Source organism: Alligator mississippiensis, chromosome 3, assembly GCF_030867095.1.
Source record: "Alligator mississippiensis isolate rAllMis1 chromosome 3, rAllMis1, whole genome shotgun sequence".
Lineage (NCBI taxonomy): Eukaryota > Metazoa > Chordata > Crocodylia > Alligatoridae > Alligator > Alligator mississippiensis.
The window spans coordinates 129,062,914-129,083,112 of record NC_081826.1 but is presented as its reverse complement, the minus strand read 5'-3'; the positions used below and the strand labels follow the sequence as shown (position 1 = coordinate 129,083,112).

At 42.2% G+C, this 20,199-nt stretch overlaps 1 protein-coding gene across 1 annotated transcript in view; it reads right to left on the bottom strand.

Annotated features, from left to right (window-relative positions):
• JARID2 (jumonji and AT-rich interaction domain containing 2) overlaps positions 1–20,199 on the bottom strand; it is a 310,435-nt gene that overhangs the window by 27,221 nt on the left and 263,015 nt on the right. Inside the window, exons 7-8 of the mRNA XM_059724397.1 lie at positions 10,593–11,610; positions 5,357–5,871 (exon numbers count right to left, since the gene is read on the bottom strand). Coding sequence (XP_059580380.1) covers positions 5,357–5,871; positions 10,593–11,610 — 1,533 coding nt within the window. The remainder of the gene's footprint in view (positions 1–5,356; positions 5,872–10,592; positions 11,611–20,199) is intronic.

The window sequence follows — 20,199 nt, the reverse complement described above, 5'->3', positions numbered from 1 at the left end:
GCCAGAGTTAGAATGTTGGTAATGTGTATAATCAGTCTTAAATTATTTTTTGTTTGAGGTTTATCTTGAGTTGAAGGAAAGATGAACATATGGGATCAGTAAAACACCATACAAATACAAGACTTGGAGGTTGAGAACTTTCCTACACCGTCTGGTGAAATGACAAACTTATATCTGAGCTGTTTAAATTCTTTCTTCACTCTAGGTCAGTAATTCTCAACCGTTTTAGACTTAAGCTAGCCCTTAGAAAATGTCAGCTCTTAACTTTCACTTTTTTTGACTACAGGAAAATAACAGGGTAATTTTTCCATTGCAAACAATTCAGAAAGACCAGGACAGATCAGAATGTTTTTGACACTTTGGATTTCATTTTGAAAACTCCGGGTTTGTGTGAATCGCGTGCAGGTATTTGCACACCTAGCAGTGCTAATATTGCATGCCCCAGCACCTTGATTGAGAATCACTGCACTGGGCAAAGGCAACAAATTAGGTAGACAGAACCAGGAGGGCTGACAACTAGAGAGCCATCATCACCCCATGCAGTATCTTGGTGAAGCCTTGATTATTCTGATTGCAAAAGACAAGTTCAAGTACAAAACTGGAAAGTAATGTCTGCTTTACAATAAGCAAGAAATCATAACAGCTTTCCCTTCTTTCCTCTGACACAAACTATGCTCTTTAATTTTCCAACCCTCCCCCACCCTTCCCCTGCCACCAAAAAAGCTTAAACTCCAGCACTTCAGGAGTTAAAGTGCATTATTTCATTTTTGAATAGTGAAATGCAATCTAACAGTAGTTTCTAATATTGTATGTCTGCTTAATTTTATGCAAGAACTACTTCCAAGAGCGAACCATGAACAACTAACACGGTAGTTTTCCCCAGATGGAAGCCAAAGGATCAGGTCACTACAAAAATCTAGGGTTGTAACATTGTCACTTTTTCTTTATGTTAAATGCAGGGCAATTAGCTGTTACAAAAAGTTTGTAAATGTCCAGAGGCATCATTCTCCCATAATGCTCAGAGTTGGATGATCTGGGATAAAATGAGCAATATCCTTCAACTTTTACTGCCCTTGTGAATCATTTATTGAGGCAGCATTTTTTAACACACAAACGAAAAAAACCCTCATAAAATTCTTGACCCCCTACTTACAGTCTACAGGATTGTACACAGCCTTCACTAATTGCAAGTTGCTAACAAATGCCCCTTATTAGTTTCTGGGGTTTACAATGGTTGCCTGTTTCTGTCATACCAAAAAAAAAAAAAAAGGAGGATTCCAGGCAAATCTTCTAAAATGAACCATAAAATCATGCAAAAGTAGAGTTTAAAAAGACCTCAGGAGGTCATCTAGTCCTCCCCCTGCTCAAGGCAGGATCATCCTTATCTAAACCTTCCTAGGTAAGTATTTGTCTATCCAATTCTTAAAACTGCATGAGTCCTCTTGCACAACTACCAGGACCAATCCTTGCAGAACATCCAAAAACCCCTAAATTGCCCCAGGTAAAGCAGGGGAATGAGGGCACCATCAGTGTCCTGCCACTGCAAGGACAGGAAATAGTTCATGCAAATATACTCGGGAGATGCAAGGAGGACAATCCTCCCCCCATTCTCCCCTCCTTTTACAGAAGGCAACAACTTCTCCCTCTGCCCCCTCCTCCCCCAACAGCCCATACCAATCTGACCATGGGTAAAATTCCTTTCTAATCCTAAACTTGACAACTGGTCTGACCCTGCAAACACAGGAGCAGGACCCCTAAGCCAGGAACCTCCAGGTTTAAGTACCAGCAAGCGGACTGGCACAACCCAGTCAAAATCCCGAGCCTCAGCTGCAGCCAACACCCAATGCTTCTGAAGAAAACGGAATAAAATCCTCACACCAGTAGCAACAGGAAGGGAAAAAATGCTTCCCAGGCCCATGTGGCAACCCGCAAAGCCTAGACGCATAGGAAAACCTCTAGCTATGCCCTCCAGTTTTTGAGCTGGGTATCAGGCATAGCAGAGGACAGAAACTGCGTAAGACAGTGAAGGACACAACCAAATTAAAATTCTTAATTCTTCCATGCTCGCCCATATTTTCTCAAATCAAGACTGACATTGTTCAGCATCTGCCTGAAGGTTGCAAAACAAATGGAAACATAGAAGCTGAAGAACATTTGACTTGATGGATTTTACATGGTTTTCTTTAAATTAATTAGCAAATGCTTTAAGAATTCACAGTCTAAAATGAAGCAATTCAATAAAGGGAGGCCACGGGATTTTAAAAGCACTAAGCTGAGTCTTTTCAGCAATAAGGTTCTCTAATAGAAACACTTCCAGCACAAAAATTCCATAGCAATTACTTCTCTTTATACACCCCCCTCCTCCTCCTCAATAGCAGGCTAACAGCACTGAGAACTTTAAATGGATTCAGCTCAAGAGTGAGAAGGCATCTTGCTTCTACAAATCACAGTTGGCTGGTGGTTTAAACAGAGGGGAGAAAGAGGAACATGGAAAAGCAAAGGTTATGTTTAAAAAGTTAGAGAGATCTAGGTATATAAGATAACCATTTTTAGCTCATTTGAAAATCATTAATGGATATATAGGTGTCCTTTTGTGAAGCCAATAATGCGCCTGGACAAGAGGGCAATAGAGTTTATTGCAAACTCGACATGGAATAATGCAGACACGTGACTTATGAAAACACTATTTCAATCTTGCTAAACCTTTGCATTACTGAGTTCTCATTGTTTTCTTCTGTACCTCTTTATAATAAATCTCCCAGGTAAATCTATGCTAACTCAGCACTGTAGCTAGTGCTGCCTGTTTCCTCTTTTGTTACTTGTGGGAAGTTGCAACAGAAAATTGCTCCCACAGCTCTTTGCTGGCAGTTCATTTGTTCTATGCAGTTGGCATTTACAAATAATGCCTTTTTATTAGCCAAGTACTAGATCATACATGTAGGAATACGGTATGCTTATGCCATGGAGGACTGCACTTGCAAAACAGCAATTCTGAAAACCCCATAGGAATCATGGGGAAAGCCAATAGATCATTAAGATTATTGTACTTCTGTAGGAAGCACCGGTGACTGTTAGTGGAAGACTAGGTACCTCTGTTTAAAATGTATCCCAGATCAACCACATGTTGGATGTGAGAACCGCTCTTGTCTGTATTAAGCTGAATGACTAGATTGCTATCAGGGTCCCTCCTTTCTGGCCATTTTGAAGTTCTTAAGCTTTGTTAAAGGGAAATTCAGAGCCCTGTCATATAACAGAAGTGTCTATATCTTCCTCAAACATGGTATTTCAGAACTATAACATCAGGAGAGGTCCTGCTAGCACCTACTCTAATATCCTCAAAGGAACATTAGTCCGAAGAGAATCCTTCCCCTGCCAACTTACAAAAACTAGGGAATGCAGCATTCAAGCTATATTTGATACATTATGCAATCCGGTGGCCTTAACCCAAATCCATAAATAGTACAGCTCTGAGATCAGCTGACGAATGCATTCAGTGCAGCTGAGAGCCAGCCTTGACTCCTAGCAATACAGAGCATCATACTAAAGAGCCAAGGACACGAATAAATAAATATAATAAAGTTGTTGAAGTATTTTATGTTAAAAGTATGTTACTTTAAAAGTATTGGACCTTGTTCTAGGTACCAGATATAGGGCCACAGGGGCAGAAAACTTGTCTGGATTCTCCTCCATGTTCTTTCCCTACTTCCATGCAAAAAAAACTGTATATTTAAACAACACGGTAATTTGAACAGCAGGCCATATTTTGGGGAGCTACATCTCAGGTACCATTTAAGCAAAACAGTTCAAATTCACACCTCATACTTTACACCCTGGCCCCCGCCTATTGTTCCAATTTTCAGTGAGGCTTATTCTGCATTCCTTAGACAGGATTGTTAGTTTGTCTCAAAATAAAACAAATCTCTCACAATATTATAAGGTAGCCGTGTAGATAATATAATTGTATGGCTTGCTCAGGTCATTGTATCGCAGCTGCCTTTGGTAGATGGATGGTAGCATGAGTCAGATAAACTCTGTGATTCAACAGCATTTGTTTCTAATAGTTGAAATGCATGGAGCATGAGCACATTTTCCACTTACTGACAGCCTGCCGCAGGGTGCTGGAAGTGCAGCGATCAGACTTTAAGAGCATTCAGCACTTACCCTGTCCTAAATAACGCAAGGGCCAAGCTTGCTAGTGATGAGCCTGAATCTGGAAAGATCTGTGAAGGACTGGGCTTTACAACAACTGTGAAGTCCATTTCCCACTTAGCATTTTAAAGCACAATACATTACGTACAAAAAACCCCTCGACCTTTTGTTATACACAGAGACAGCCATACAGATGTAGCTGCCAGGAGATCAGCCTTGCACCTGCTAGGAACACTGCTAACAGATTTGTTACTAAAAGGCGGGATTGATGAGGAAACCATAGAATAGGTAGCAAATCCAGTGGGCTGCAACAGAAATATGAACCAATTTTTAAAAAACCAACCCATAAGCTTAGTCAGCCTCTAAACAGCTTAACAAATGAACTGCTTTGGACATTATAATCCTCAGAATGCTATCTGGTTTCACTTTGTGGTGATGGGATCAGGCGTGGGGAGGGAGCAGTGGCGTAATAGTTTACTGGGCACACACAGCAAGTACTGTGTTTCTCTCAGCACTGCAAAACAATTCAATCTAAAGACTACTCTGCACGTTGTGGTGTCGATTCCTGTTCAATAGTGGGAGGCTGCCAAGTAAAATACGGCAAGACAGTCAACATTCTTTGCAAATGGATGTGCTTCACATGGGGAGGAATAAGTGTTTGTGTGACCATTTGTGCTTAGCTAAATTTGGCATTGTGGATGAAAATAGTGTTTGCATTTCAATTTGCACTTTCTAAATCTTGTGTATTTATAGTGACATTAGTTTTGATGGCTCTGTCAGGGAGAATTAGCTCATTAAGAGGTTGGCAAGAAACAGTAGGGAGAAGGCACAATACTGCTTTAAAATGTCACTAAAAAAACTGAAAATAAAGTTGTGTCAGAGGGTAATTGGACGGAGCAGCTTACCACATTTTTTATAAAGAGCCAGCTCCACAAATGAAAGTGGGGGAAGGGTGGGAGGAAAAAAAAAATGTTTTCCGGTTTGGCAAGAGTCCAAACAACAGGGGCATGAAGTGAATACCCCTGTTATCACACTGCCTACCTCTAATAATTACCGGGCCAGCCACTGACCCTGGAACAAGAGCTGGAACCCACTGGTTAGCTCCCGCTGGTTCTTACCCACGCGTCGCACAGAGAACACGTGCTCCATTGGAACACATGCTCCAAGGCTTTCACAGAAGAAGAGCATCAGAAATGGGCTTTCCTACCTTGTATACACACTTGTGTAAGTCACTAAGAACTCCCTTCTCCTCATCATCCTCCTCCTCTTCCTCCTCCTCCTTCATGGTCTCCTTTTCCTGAGTGAAGAGTCGCCGCCTGCCCGTCTTTAATGGGACGTCGACTTCTTTCAACTTGTTTCGGAAGCCATTTTTGTGAACCACACCATTAATGAGTCCATTTTTGGGCTCAAACCGGGGCAAGGAATGGAACTTGTAGGTGTTCTCCAAGTGTCCTTCCAAAGGACCTTTCCTCTTCTCCAGGATCTCCTTTTCCAGCAGGACCTCCTTCTCCAGTTTCTTGTGCTCCTCTTGGGAGAGGGAATCATAGGAGAGCAAGTACTGGCAGTAGGCTTCCTGCAGTTTTGCTAGCCTGTCCTGTGCAGTTTTGGGGATACGCAACATATCTGCCAGTTTGTTCCATTTCTTGAGGTCAGTCACTTGCTGCATGCCACCCATTTCATTGATCAGCTGGAAAAAGCAGGCCAGATCTAGCTCACAGCCTCCTGGAGTCCACACATGTGGGATGGAGGTGAGGGAAGGGGAAGGAAAACACAGAAAACAGTTAGAAAAGTTGCTGGCACATTGCTTTCACCATTTCTATCCTACCAGGACAATATCACACCCTCCAGATCCAGCTGGGCGTTCCTTTTTCACAATATCCCCAAGACTCCAGAGACCGGAACAGAATATACCAGGCCCAACCTTGCATGGCTCCTTGAGTTAACATAGTAGGCTTTTTTTTTTAAATTTAGGTACCACTTGGCTGCTAATGAATAACTGGATCACAGTTTGGTATTTACACTACCCTTCCTTCTAGCTGCTGCTTCATCTCCGTTTTGAGTTAAGCTGCCATCTGTCTCTTGTCAGAGCAAGGCAGGTTCTTTAGTTTTCATGCTCTTTTTGTCCTTAGTTTCAGAAGCCCTTTGCTACCATCTTTTCCCAAGCAATTACATTTAAAAGAAATGGAAGGAGCCCACCAGATAACCATGTAAAGCCTCAGCATTCAGCCAGGCCTGCTCCATGCCCATTCCATGCTGGTTGGAACCAGAAAATAAACAGCATCTTAGGGTGCCTATACACATGCCAATTTGAATGTCCCAGCGTGCCTCTCAGTCATGTGCATTTGCCATCCCGTGTTTCAAAATGGCAGCAGGGGCACTTTAAAACTCGTCAAACAAGCTTTAGTTAAAGTGTCCCCGTAGCCATTTTGAAATGTGCGATACTGAATATACATGACGCTGCGGCATTTTAGTTACAGAGGCTGTCCAGGAGCCGCTCTAATTAAAATGCCCCACTCCCCACCCCAGAGCACATGTATAGGCATAGAAATTAAATTACCAGCCGCGCTTTGGCAATAGAAAGGGGCAAGTAACTAATGTATATCCTTTTACAGAGGGAGAGGGAGAATTACTGAACATCTGTAAAACACTGAACATGTCAAGCATTACCTTAGAGCAAAGTATTATCGTTCACATGGCTAGAAGTGGAAAAATGGTAAACACCACCAAAAAGGAGAACTCAAAACAAAAGCTAAGGAGAATGGAGATTTATATCTTCTGGGGTCATAATTATCACAAACACGTTTCTGTTGATTTGAGCAAACTCAGTATAACTGATGTAGCGTAAAAGGTACAAACGGGCTAAGGGAGAGGGACACGTAGCTAAAGATCGTTTGCAATTTGCATTCGATGTTGGTTTTAGCAGTCATAAGAGCATCAGTACAATTACCTACCCCTAACACTGTGGGAAGAGACAGTCAAGGAAAGAAAAACTGACTGGGCAAAAGTTACTGTATTCTAGCATTCAGGCAGTCAAATTAACGATACAGTTTCCACCTACAAGTTTAAAGAAACCTCAGCATCATAATTAGTGTCAAAGGTCAGAAATAATAATCAACAGAAAGGGTTTATCAAAGTGACCTAAAACTGCTAATAATTAAACAGGACATTTGGAAAGGGTGGGGAGGAGGGGCACCCAACCCAACAATGCTACTGTCAAAACCATTACTCCAGTGTCACCCTGTCTCTTCTTTCCACCCTGAGGGAATCATGGAAATATTAAGCCCTAGCGGCCCCTCAATTAGTGTTTAATATGACTTGGAAATGCAACTGTAAAACAGGGGTGGGAGAAAGGGTATTACTATAAATCACCACTCTGCAGCTGACAGGACAGCTACCTCCTCTCAAGGCCTATTCACATTCTGTCCTATGTAGGTTCTTCAACCATGCCTTTCACTGTACTGTCAGAGCACATGGACACATGCGCGCTCTTTCCTGCAAATCACCTGTTGTCTCCCAAACTTTTCACAGCTGGTTACAGACTTCCCATCTCCTACATTCCCAACCTTGAAGATTTCCCCCATACCTTCACCGTGGGACCTCCCCTCCCTTCCCCTTCAACAATGGTGGGGCTCAGAAGCATGACAATGCATGGTAAATCTGTGTGCAGTGTTTCAATGTTGGCACAGCTGCAACTGAGGCAGAACATTTTTAAGAATGCTCCTTGTTGTGATGTCTGTAACAGCACATCAATGTTTGGATGACACACTGGAAAAAAATACCTGTCCTGAGAGAACAAAGCTTTTCTGATGTTGAAAAATAGGTTAGAATTTGTTTTATTTTTTTTTTAGTGCTTGGCAAAGCCTTAGGTCACATTATGGAGCAGCAAAAGCTTATCCTACCTAGCAACTATTCCTAGTGAAAATAGTACAGCTTCCAACCCTGAGGCAGAGGGGAGGTCAGGGCAGCACCATAGGAAAAAGGAAACACATTTTTGTTCTGTTGCCTTTAGTCTTCCACATGAAGAGCACTTTTTTTTTTTTTTTGTTTGTTTCTGGTCTAGCTTTCTCTCATATTACACAGCTCATAAAAAATTGAAGGTATCATTCAGAATAACTTTTCATCATATTAGATCTAATCATCTATATATAGCTGAGCAATATCCTCCCAATTCTGAAAGGTTGGTACAGTTGAATATTAGATGGTTTTCTTGAGCAACAGATATGTGCATACTCAATTTAAGTTGCCAGCTGCAAAACTAGACATCTCTCAAGCATATCATAAAATGTTCAGAGGTACAACAAAATGGTAATGACCTAACACTTTGGGAATCTCTGCTCATGCATCAATCATTCAGGAAGCATCCTATATTGTAGTAGTTGCTTGATAATGCTTGCTGGAGTTGAATATTTCAACATGGTGCTGTTCCACACAGCCATAACTTTTTTAAACATTAATTTGTTAAGCTGATTTTTTTTTCAGGAGCAGTTCCTGCCTGCTGGGCAATTTTTTTTAACCAAACTTTAAAAAAAGTTTTAACCTCTTCGTTGCCTAGAAAGAAATAGCTCGACATAACAAACTGGCTGAAATATCAAGCTTGGCATGGGCTATCAGTTCACTGTCTTTTTTTAATTAAAAAAAAAAAACAGCTTCTTTTGAAGGGGTGAGAAAATGTAAAAGTCGCATAGCAAGCAGGCTCATTAAAATAAAATCGTAAATTTTCAGGCATGCATTTAATGCCAAGCCTTGAATATACCTCTGCTATTGGAAAATAATTTTAAATCCGAGACTGATCCAAACAGATTTCTAACCTGTGCGAGCTGATTATCTCCAGGTTCTTTTCTCCTTTTCTGCATCATTTTAATTTCCTACATATGTTATATTTAAATGCAAATAGGGTAGTTGGAGCATAAGCTCCATGAGACTGGACCTATTATTTTGTTCCGATTATACAGCACCTAGCATACAGGTTCTGATCCATAAATAAAGCTCCTAAGGCTTATGATAATGTAAATAAATACCATCAATGCAATCAGAAGGCTGTGAGGTCAGGGACACAAAAATCAAGAAACAAAGAGTTAACCCTGGTCCAGGAGTCTTAACTTAGCCATCTTGTACACACAGACCTCTTCTTTCCATTGCCAGTTTAAACTTCACTTTAATATACATCCATAGTGTACACCAGGCATACAAAAGGGTCGATGTAGTGCTGACAGAGAAATCTTAACTTTTAGGAATCCCTAAAATGTTGCATATTTGATTTTACAATCTTAACATTACAGTAAAATTACTTTTCTGCCTAGACAATACAGTAGAATATAGATCCCAATTCCTCATCAAATTCTATTGTAATATTTAACCACACGTTATAGAGGAGTTCTTGGTTCATTATCTATCCTGCAGTTTCTTTAGGATTCTATTTTCCCCCACTTTTCTATTTGTGTGTTGAAAATAAAACAGAAATTTGACAAATAAAATGTTATGTACACTCTAACTGGGGAAAAAAGTGCATTTTAAATAAAGTAATACAGATAGCAGTCTCAGAGGGAATAATGCCTCAAATGCAAAACTAATGCCTCAGGCTACAATGTTAAGATCCCATGAGCTTGAACTCAGTGAGAAGTTAAATATACAAGTGTTTACTGAAAGATAAGTGTATTCATTTTTCAATGCTGCTTACAGACAGCAAACGTGAAGTTGGTTAGAGATCAAAAGCCACACTTATGATCCAATAGTTTGTTTTTCTTTACTTGCATGTATGTTCTTTATAAAGCAGTCACATTTCTATCACACGTGTCATATTTGACAGCAGACCATAAACCACAAATTCTTTTAAATAAATGATTTTTGCTCAGGCAACCACCTGCTGAGAGAAATAATGAAACCTCCATTTTGCAACGAACCACGTTTTAACTACCTATTCTTGACACTTAATGATTGTTAAATGTCTGCAGGTCACTGGAAATGTGTGCTTTTAAGTGTCTAGATATCCAAAAAGAAGTCAGTTCAAAGACTTCTCTCCCCCTTGGTTAAATGCTTTTGAAGGAAGGAAATCTGGGGAAGGGAAGGAGTATTTGTTTTCCAGTTTAGCAGCGCTACATACATTGTAACAGAAAACCTTCTTGGGAAGTCCCTAAAACCTTCCAGTGCAACTTTAAGCTAAGAATATGCTTATTTTTAAGAGTAAGTGGGAATGCTCATAACCAGGCTAAAAATATATCAATGAAGATTCAAGGTGGGATTAACCTGCTGGTGTGAAGCATTATAGAGAAGTCTGCACTGTAACCACCTGCACTGCATCTGGTCTTCAAAAAAAACAGATGTTTCTAGTGTCCTGTAGTTTCACAAGGGTTCACTTAAATCCCAAAAGCAAACAAAGCATAAAAAGTTTAACACACAATAGCCTACAAACTGTGGGCAAGGGGCAGTGGAAGAGCAGCGCTTACCTATGAGTGGGAGTTCATCCATGGTAATGCCCTGAGATTTGAGGTGCTTCTTGATACAGGCCAACCGCTGCACATTGGGTCCCCAGCGCTTGCCCAGCTTATGGATGTGCTGAATCTGCGTCACAAACCGCATTTCGTCGTTCAGCTTGCACTCAGGTCTCCAGTCTGGAGGAGGAATCACCCTGCACATCCCATACTTCTCTACCTGAGCTCGGACTGACTCAATGTATATCAACGGGTCGTGGAACTCCTTGGCGGAGGGCCTGAGGATGGGAATCTCCCCCAGCACCCCCCACCCAGACTTACTGCTGCCCTTTTCGTGCTTTCCCGTCGAGTCTTGTGGTTTGTGCAAGGACTCAGTATGAGAGGTAGAACGATTTTCACAGGAGGCATTTTCAGTTTTGCCGTGTGCTTGTTTCCCTGGCGTATTCTTTCCAGCAGTGGCTCTTTTCGGCCTATTTCTTTCCAAACTCTTCTCCGGCACTTCCTTTTTTACATGTCCATTCAGCAAAGGCTTTTCCACAACTGCCTTTTTGCTTGCAGCTTCCGTCAAGCTAACTGCCCCTTTGATCTTCTTGGTGGGCGACTGTATTTTGTCTATGTGATTCGTCTCTTCCAGCCTCCTCTTAGAATTGCGAAGCCCCTCCCTCAGCTGTCTCCCCACCTCCTTAGTGCATGTCTTTTGGTTCAACTTGCCATTGACCTTTACACTGTTAACAGCGGTATCGTTGGACTTGGACACTCCAAGGGATAGCACCTGTTTGCGGGTTTTTGCATTGCTACTTTCTATTTTCCCTGAGATTGTGTGGTTAACAGGTGAACTGGGTTTGTGGTGAGTTAGTTTGGTTTCCTTGACCAGTTCTTTCTTGGCTTTGGTGTACGTGACAGTTCCCTTTGTCACTGTTGCAGTATACTTCACAGTTTTGGGCGGTGAAGGTCTGACTTCTCTCATCTTTTTGGCACTGGCTACATTTGCACCCGGAGATGACATTCGAGTGATCCCGTTGACTTTAGAAACCTGGGAGAGCCACGAGCATCAGAAAAGGCAGAAGGAAGAAAACAGAAAACAGAAAAGTCAATTAGTAATACTGAATGGTTTTTTCAGAGTTTTATGTTTGACAACCCCTTTCTGCAGTCCTGGCTCCTGAATAAGGCCACAGGATTTGGCTCTTCATGTAATCATACATTTCATCCAGAGCAGACCAAGATCTGGACACATTTTTAAGACAATTAGAATTGGGGAAAAATAAAATAAAAGTAAGCCAATCCTGCTCTAAGTGTATAAAGCACATGCTTCTGCCTTGAGTAGAGGCAAGGGTACGTAACACATGCTGTTCCACTTAAGAATGCTACTGCATTCCTCAACTACTGTAAATGTCCCTTATGGTATCACAGAAATGGATACTCCAATCCAATACCTTTACAACCAACCCTTTCAGGACTCAAGATGCTATTCCCTCCCCCCACCCAAGTGCACACACAAATAAATACCCCCTAACAAGGCATGAGTGGTTTAGTATTAATGAATAATGTACAGAATTCCCTCTCACCCCATTCCCTGGAGCTTACAAAATTGAGCACTTGTATCTGAACAAACATCAACCTACACTTAAACCAGGGGTTCCTGTGGCAGGTCCCTCGGCCTGTAGCACGTCCTGCCACCCACCAGGCACACAGCAGGGCTGGGGCAGCTCCACAGCTGGACTACTTTTCTAGGCTGCCCAGGCAGAGATGGCACCTTCTGGCTGCCACTGTTGCTGGCCTCAGCCCTGTGGTACTGGTGGGGACCCACACCCCTGACCCCAACCTGCCCCACGCCCACTCTGGACTTGGCCCAGAGGAGTGGACAGGACCAGCTCCAGACCAGCCAAAACCAAGACACACAGCCCCAACCCCAGCCTACCCCGTGCCTGCTCCAGACCCGCCCACCCATGTCAAGCAGCAGCAACTGGGCAAAGTGCTGCTTGGTGCCGGGGAAAAACAGCCCCTCCCCATTACCGCTGCCAGGCCCTTCTTGCTGCAACCGCCTGGGACCCACACTCAGGCTGCCCTGTGGCTCCTCTGCACTGCCACCGCTGCCCCAACTTGGCAGAGACAGCAGTGACAGTGGCAGAGAGGAGCTGGAGGGCAGTCCAGGCACGGGCTCTAGGCAGCTACAGCAAGGAGGACCTGGCAGCGGTGAAGGGGAAGGGCTCTTTTCCCCCATGCCAAGCAGCAGCTTCTGTCCAGCTGCTGCCGCTGCTCAGCATGAATGGGTGAGCAGAAGCAGGCACGGGGCAGACCGGGTTCAGGGCTGTGAGCGGGTTCCAGCTGTTCCGCTCTGTCCTGGGAGCGAGCCAGGGTCAGGGCTTGGGCTGTGAGTTGTTGGCAGTGGCAGGTAGGAACCACAGGGCTCACAGGTCGGGGGGGGGGGGCACACGTGTGTGTCCATCCCATGCACACCCCACCACACCCACACACCCTCCCCCCAGACACTACACCTCCCATGGCACACACAACACCCCCACACACTTCCAGCCCTCCAACCACACTTCACAAGCACACACAAATAAGGACAAAATTATTTTTTGAAATAAAATGTTATAATGGATGTCTGATTTTTAGTGTATGATTTGGGTTTTTTTCCATTTCCAAGACGGAAAGCCCCTCTTCCCAAAAGAAGTACTTCTGGGGGCAAGTGGAGGGACTTCCAGTGGCAAAGACTGGGGGTTTAGGGGTGGGATTTCTGGTCTCAAGATGGCAACCGGGATTGGGGCACCTGTCAAGGGGCAGGGTTACCCTTGTGGCCCTAGGCTGATCACCAAAGCTCATTAAGCAGCCCTACAGCCAAAATAATTACTCACCCCTGAAAAACATACAAGTAACATATGATGCACCCAGGAGATCAGAATAGCTGTGAAGGATCCAGTCTGTCATATACACTGAATTTGTGGCAGCCTGTTGTTACAGTTATTCATATGGAATAAAATCTGCACACTAGTTATGATAGGTGCATTTACAAAAAGTTTGATATCTGGGCAGCTTTACCTACATGCCTAAAGTACATTTTATCATATCTTATTAATGACTAATATTTTACCACTGTAAGCTAAAATTATTGAATGGCACCTCCTAAATTTAAATATCTGAACTCAGTTAGGAAAGTAAAAGTGTTCGCTTAATTATCACCAGTTAATAGCAGTAGCTCTTGGCTCAAAATTATCTAAAAGCCAGGCTGCCTTCATTTAGGGAACAGCTTAGGTAGGCAAGACATTGCTGTCTTACATTCTTAAATGACTGGAAGCCAGGTGATGGTATAAGAAACCTTGAAAAAAAGTACTCAAATTTTGGAACTTCCATGAGTGCACTGACAGCGTATGTTCACGTGATAATCACGCTGAATCAGGGCTCAGAAAATAAAACAATGCTTTGTGCACACAGGGAGCCTATACACATGCAGCTAAACTGCTCTGATACACTGTAATTACAGCGCGTTGGAGCAGACTCGATTAATCGAGCCTACTGGAACATGGTAATTACCACAGTCCAGCAGACTCCAGCATCATATGCATTAGCATTCCCACACTGAAAAATGGTGGCGAGGGCACTTTAACTAAAGGTCATCAAACAAGCTTTAGTTAAAGTGTCCCCACTGTCATTTTTCAGCACAGGGATGTTGATACATGTGACGTTCCAGATGCTTTAATTAGAGTGGCTCCCGGAGCCACAATGAGCATGTCCACACTGGACAGTACTAGGGAATACTGCAATGATGCATGACATGAGTGCTACACCTGGAAAGCGATGTTAAGTAGCCGCCTTAGTGAGGTGCTGGGTAGGTACTGAAAAGCTTACTGTATTGGAGAGCATACTGACTGCATTAAGGCAGCTAACTGACATACATTTTGGGGTGTAGCGCACACAGAGTGGGCTTTTCCTGCTTCACTGGAAGGCAGAGCAGCGTGGCATGCACTGCTAGCACAGTCCTTTGGGATTCTGAAACACTGTTCACTCAGGCCTCAAAACTCCTTAAAATAGACCCATTTTATAGCTGGATATTCTGACACAGAAAAATGAAATGAACTGGTAAAAGGACACTATCAAAATAGGAATCCTGACTCTTCCTTCATCACTCTCACCTCACTATTTCACACCTTCCTCCTGAGTTACACTCCGAGTTGGACATTACAGACATGCACAGCACACACAGATTTCTCCACTGTGTTGCTGAGTTTGGAGCTGGAATTGGACCCCTTTAAAACTGGCCAGCATTCTTTCCTCTTCAGAGGGGCTCAAATGATTAGAGAGTTCAAGGACAGCCTCTTCCATTCAAAACCTGTTTATCTGATGGGTTCAGGTTTCACCTTGAGCCTTCCAGATAGATGGTGTGTAGACACTGTATGCAAGTAAACACTGGCTATTAAAGGTGCGTTTGTGAGCCTGCTGAGTAGCATGGAGGCGTGCTCTGCATTGCTGAAAAGGAGGCTTGGGATTGATTCATCTGTTTTTCCACCCCAAGAGCAGCTCTGGCTGAGTGTCCTATGAAGGAAGCCCCATGAAGCCCATGGCCATCATAACAGGCCTTAAGCATCTACCTTTGGCTGTATAGGAACCCAGGAGCTACTATTTTACACTTAGTTCTAATGTGGAGGAATTAATTGAGAACTTGGAGGTAATATGAGGTGAAAGTGATTGTGAAATGCTAGAGGTTGCTAGTCTAAAGAGAGGAAGGAGCAAGGACATCACAATAAGAATAACGGACCTGAAAATGCAGACTTTAGTGAATTCAGGGAACTGGAAGGTGTGGTCCCTTGGAAAGAAAGGCTTAGGGATAACGGTGTACTGCAGAGCTGGCAGTTACTGAAAGAAATTACATTAAATGCACAACAGCAAATATCCTCTTGTGGAGGAAAGATAGGAAGCATAGTAAGAGACTATTATGGCTGCATCAGCAGCTCTTCAGTGACCTGAAAATCAAAAAGGAATTACATAAATAGTGTGTGGGGGAGGGTGGGGAGTGAAGGGAGAAGGGGAGGACCATAAAGAAGGACTATGAAGGAACAGCACAAGTAGGAACAGCTAAAAGCAGAAAGGCAAAGGTGCAAAATGAGTTTCAATTAGGAAGGCACAAAGATGGCTTTAAAAAAGGGGTCTTTATATACATTAAAAGTAGAGATATCATACTCATCTGGCCCTGCTGTATGTGGCTATCTCTGTGTACCAAATCTGGCATGCAGGGCCAGTCTATGGGCCCCAACCTGGACTGGCCTTGGATCACAGAAAAGCCCTGTGCTGTGTGCAGCCCATGCCATACAGGCTCCATGTGACAAACACACTGGGCTAGGGCCAACACACTGGATGATATGGCTCCATAAGATGGATCTAACCTGTGGGCCACATGTAACACCCGATTAAAAGTAAAGAATGCAATGGAGAGTATAGGCCTATTACTGCAAAGAGAAGGAAGGTAAAGAGTAGGCTGAGCTATTCAATGCCTCCTTTGCTTACGATTTCACTAAAAATGGTCCTATGTGACCAAGTACTTTATAAATTATTTTAACAAAGAGTTAGGATTGCCAACCAGAGTTAATAAAGTACAAGCAAAAGAGCAGTTAGACAAGATAGACACACTTAGGCTAGATTAAGGAAGTGCCTGAAGTAATCCATGAACTCAAGAGAACTCATGCAAGCACACCTATCTTTAAAAGAGCAGAGTAGAAGGACTGAGGAAGTTATAGACCAGTCAACCTTAACTTGATTCCTGGAAAGATATTGAAATAAAATCCATACTTACTGGGAGAAAAACAAGAAGAGATGAGCTTAATTTGCAGCAAAGATTAGGTGAAATCTAAGGATGGTGTTAGTCGCAATACACTGGTCCAGGCTACCTACGGATGTTGCAGAATCCCCTTCATTGGAGGTTTTTAAGCAACTATCTATCTGTCAGGGATGGTCTAGGTCTGATTGATCCTGCCTCAAAGCAAGATATTAAACTAAATGATCTCTTGAGGTCCCTCTCAGACCTGTTTTTTCTAGGGGTTTATAATTCTGTTCATAGTAGTGGAGACAGGCTGTAAAGGCAATTCGAGCCACTCTCTGAGGAGGGTAGATCTGGTTGTGTGCCTCAGGAAAAAAAATATACAGGGAGAACAAATAGAGGAAATCTTATGGCTCAGCAAGACTTAAAGCATCTTCTTCCTCACAAGAAAAACCTTAAACTTCTTTCTCCAGTTCCAAGCTAGAAATAAAACTGCCAAGATACAAACCTCTGAAAAACCGCATTTATTATGAAAACAGTAACTTATCAAAACTAGTTAGCCCTATTATAATGCCACCACAAAGTGACAGCTGAGATCACTCAGAGCTAGTTCTGAAGCTGAAGGGAGACATATGCTTTATGCTATGAAATGGCCCATCCTTGAGGAGGAGCAGATCATTTGAAATCCCAATTCATTCTACAAAGTTACACCTTTAGGTCTGCATTTCAGATTAGACAAAGAGTCTTCTGTATTTGAGAATGCATAATGCAGCCCCAAATTTTTCTTCTAATTAATCAAATGCTTTTCCTCAAGCACTAAGGAAAGCATATAAGGCTGAAGCACTATTGGGAACTTCAAAGAATTGTCACTTTGTACAGTAGCTTCTATTTGATGGTTTTGAAGTACTTCATTTACTCATCTCTCCCCACTCCCCTGGAGCCCTCAGATCTTTCCAGTACACAGATTAAGAATTGCACTTGGAATATATGGATACAGAAACATATATAGGCCAGAAGAGACCACACTTCAAGTGGAATTAGACTGCCATAAACTTCTTCAGGCCAGAAACAAATGGAACAATCAACATGGTTAGTCATCACCAGAGTATTAGGTGGAGTCAGGCTTTCACAGGAACAAACGTGAAATTCTGTCTAGCAAGCAAAACATCTAAGCTGTACGTTTCTCTCAAGACCCAACAGGCTATTGATACCAAAGCAAACAAAGTAACGGTGGTAGGCATTTTCTTACCTTTCTACTGTTGATATGTCTCCCCCCATTAACCGCCAAACCAAAAACATACATACACATTGAGAGCCAGCCTAATAAAGTGACCGCACTGCCAACTGCGCAGGTTCACCATATGGGGTCTAGTGCCACAGCTCCATCCCGAGGCAGTGCTTACACTGAGCACATAAGAAAGAAGTAAATTTAATTCAAGTAGTAACAAAGTGATAGACATGAGCCTTCACCACTCGTTAAAGATCTGTGCTTATAGTGAACCCATGGATACCAATATATTTCTCTTTGGTTTTCAGTCGCCTTTTCATTTTTTGTTGATATATATTCATTTTCATACCACTCTACTCCAGTAATGCATGAGAAAACTTCTCAGGCAGTGAAAATTCTATTAGCTTTTAATAAAGTATATGGGACCAAGATTGAAACTTGCAGAAAAGTTTCTTTTAATTTATAGGCCAGCCATGGCTGAAGGCAGAATGCTCCAAATATGAAGTCTCTCTCCCCACTTTTTTTTGGTGAAGTATTACTTTAAGGCTGTTTGTTAGTTTTTTTACTTTTCCACAGAGCACAGTTCTCCATACACACATGCACACACGCACCCACACATACAAAACATAAAAGTAACAAACAGCTTGTTAAAAAACAACAACAAAATGCTTTGGTCCCAAAGGATTTCAAATTATATGACTGAAGTGCAGTTCATTCATAAAAATATTTCTGCACTGATACGACCCTGGAGTTTTGCAGAGCTAAATTATCTTACTAGACCAACAGAGGGCCCCATTCCACTAGATTTCCTCTCCCTATAGCCCTTTTTAAATTGGGGGTTGGGAGAGAGAAGTGGGGAGGGAAGAAAGAAAGACAGAAAAAGAAACAGAGAAAGAGAGAGCCAGGGCACAAGCAGGCACATGTGATGAGGCAAATGCACACCAGAGAAAAAGGAGAGAGAGAGAGAGAGAGAGAGAGAGAGAGAGAGAGAGAGAGAGAGAGAGAAACATCTGTAGGCTTTGTTTTATACAGGACAAAACGTATTTTGCCAAACATTATGGAAGAAAACAGGACATGTGGTTGGAGCCCTCATGAAACAACTCTCTCCATTGTGGAAAACACTACCGAATTCAGCAGACTCATCACAGATACCTAATACTGTCCAACTAACTGGCAAGGCGAATGTTTTAGTACAGCCCCTTTCACCATACATGCCATATCGAGAAACCAGTCCTTTTATAAAATCTCAGTAAGTTTCAACCAACCTCTCAAAAGATTTATACAAATAGTGCAAAGAGCTTTTTTTATGACTGGTTCGTGGAATAAAAGTAATATACTTAGTCCTATAGTTTTAAGCTTAGGAAAGCTGTCTCCGTTTGGATCCTTTTCTCTGCTTTGAGTTTTAAGATGATGACTGCCTTTGAGGTATGTGTATGAATGGCTAATTTATGCTTCTGGACCACTAGGAGAAGTAAAGTATTATTTTAGAATCAGTCTCTCTCCTATTATACCACGACTCAAAACATCTTCTCCTCTAATTGAATACTGTTGCCAAATCAAAAACATTTGAATCCTGGCAGAAAATTTTTCAGTACATCCCTTAGATATCATCAGACTGACTTGCATTCAGCATCTAGAAACTTATTTTTGCTGTTCAGACTCTGCTTGGAATCAGAGAGTTTTTAAAGCTTGTAACAGTTGCATATGCAACTCTTTATCTAAAAAAGTTTTACAGAATGTTTTGGTTAAAGCCTATTATGTCCTAAATCTGTACTGGAAAAATCAGATTTTAGGTAGGATTAATTAAATGGTTTAAAATCAAATCGCCTTTCCAATACTGGAAAAGGTTTACTTCAAATCACAAAAGTATTAACACAAGTGGCAAGGATTTCTTAGGCTGATAGCTTTTATTGGACCAACTACATAATTGGCATTGAAAAGCTTGCCTAACTTTAACCCAGTTACATAGTTGGTCCAATAAAAGTTATCAGCCTCAGAAATCCTTACCTGGCATAATTTCTGGACCATCCTGGCTACACCATCACTCTTACACTACACAAAAAATATAAGTGAAATGTTTTTACCACATGAAGACTAAAATACTATGACTGTACAGATCTGGTTTATCTTGGGGTTTCTGTGCAGTCAAAGGTACAGCTTACGCACTACTTCCAATTTTGAAACATATCCATCTATACAACACATTTAGAAATTGTCTCTTAGCTTTTTTATACTACCTGTAAGAACCTTAAATGTGTATGATGCTAAACAAAAAGTTAAATGACTAATTCCACTTCAGAGAAATTACAGGCTTAGTGAATATGAAAATATGAGATGACAACAGAGGTAGAGTTGGGAAGGAGGGTCAAAGTCAAAAGACTAGGGTGAAAACAAAAGTGATCACCAGTGATCTGGGTTTTCCGTTTCCCACGGAAAAATGGAGAAAACCACGGATTCCCTGTTTTTAAATCAGAGAAAATGCGAATTTCCCTTTTTAGTAGAGAAATCCACGGATTCTCCACTTTTGCAAAGGGCTCTTACAAGTTGTCACAGCTCCAGCCTGCAAGAGCCAGTTGCAGAAAGGGCAGGAAACCCCCAGACCTGCCCGGAGGGGTAGGGAGAGGGGGGAAGGGCAGGGCCTG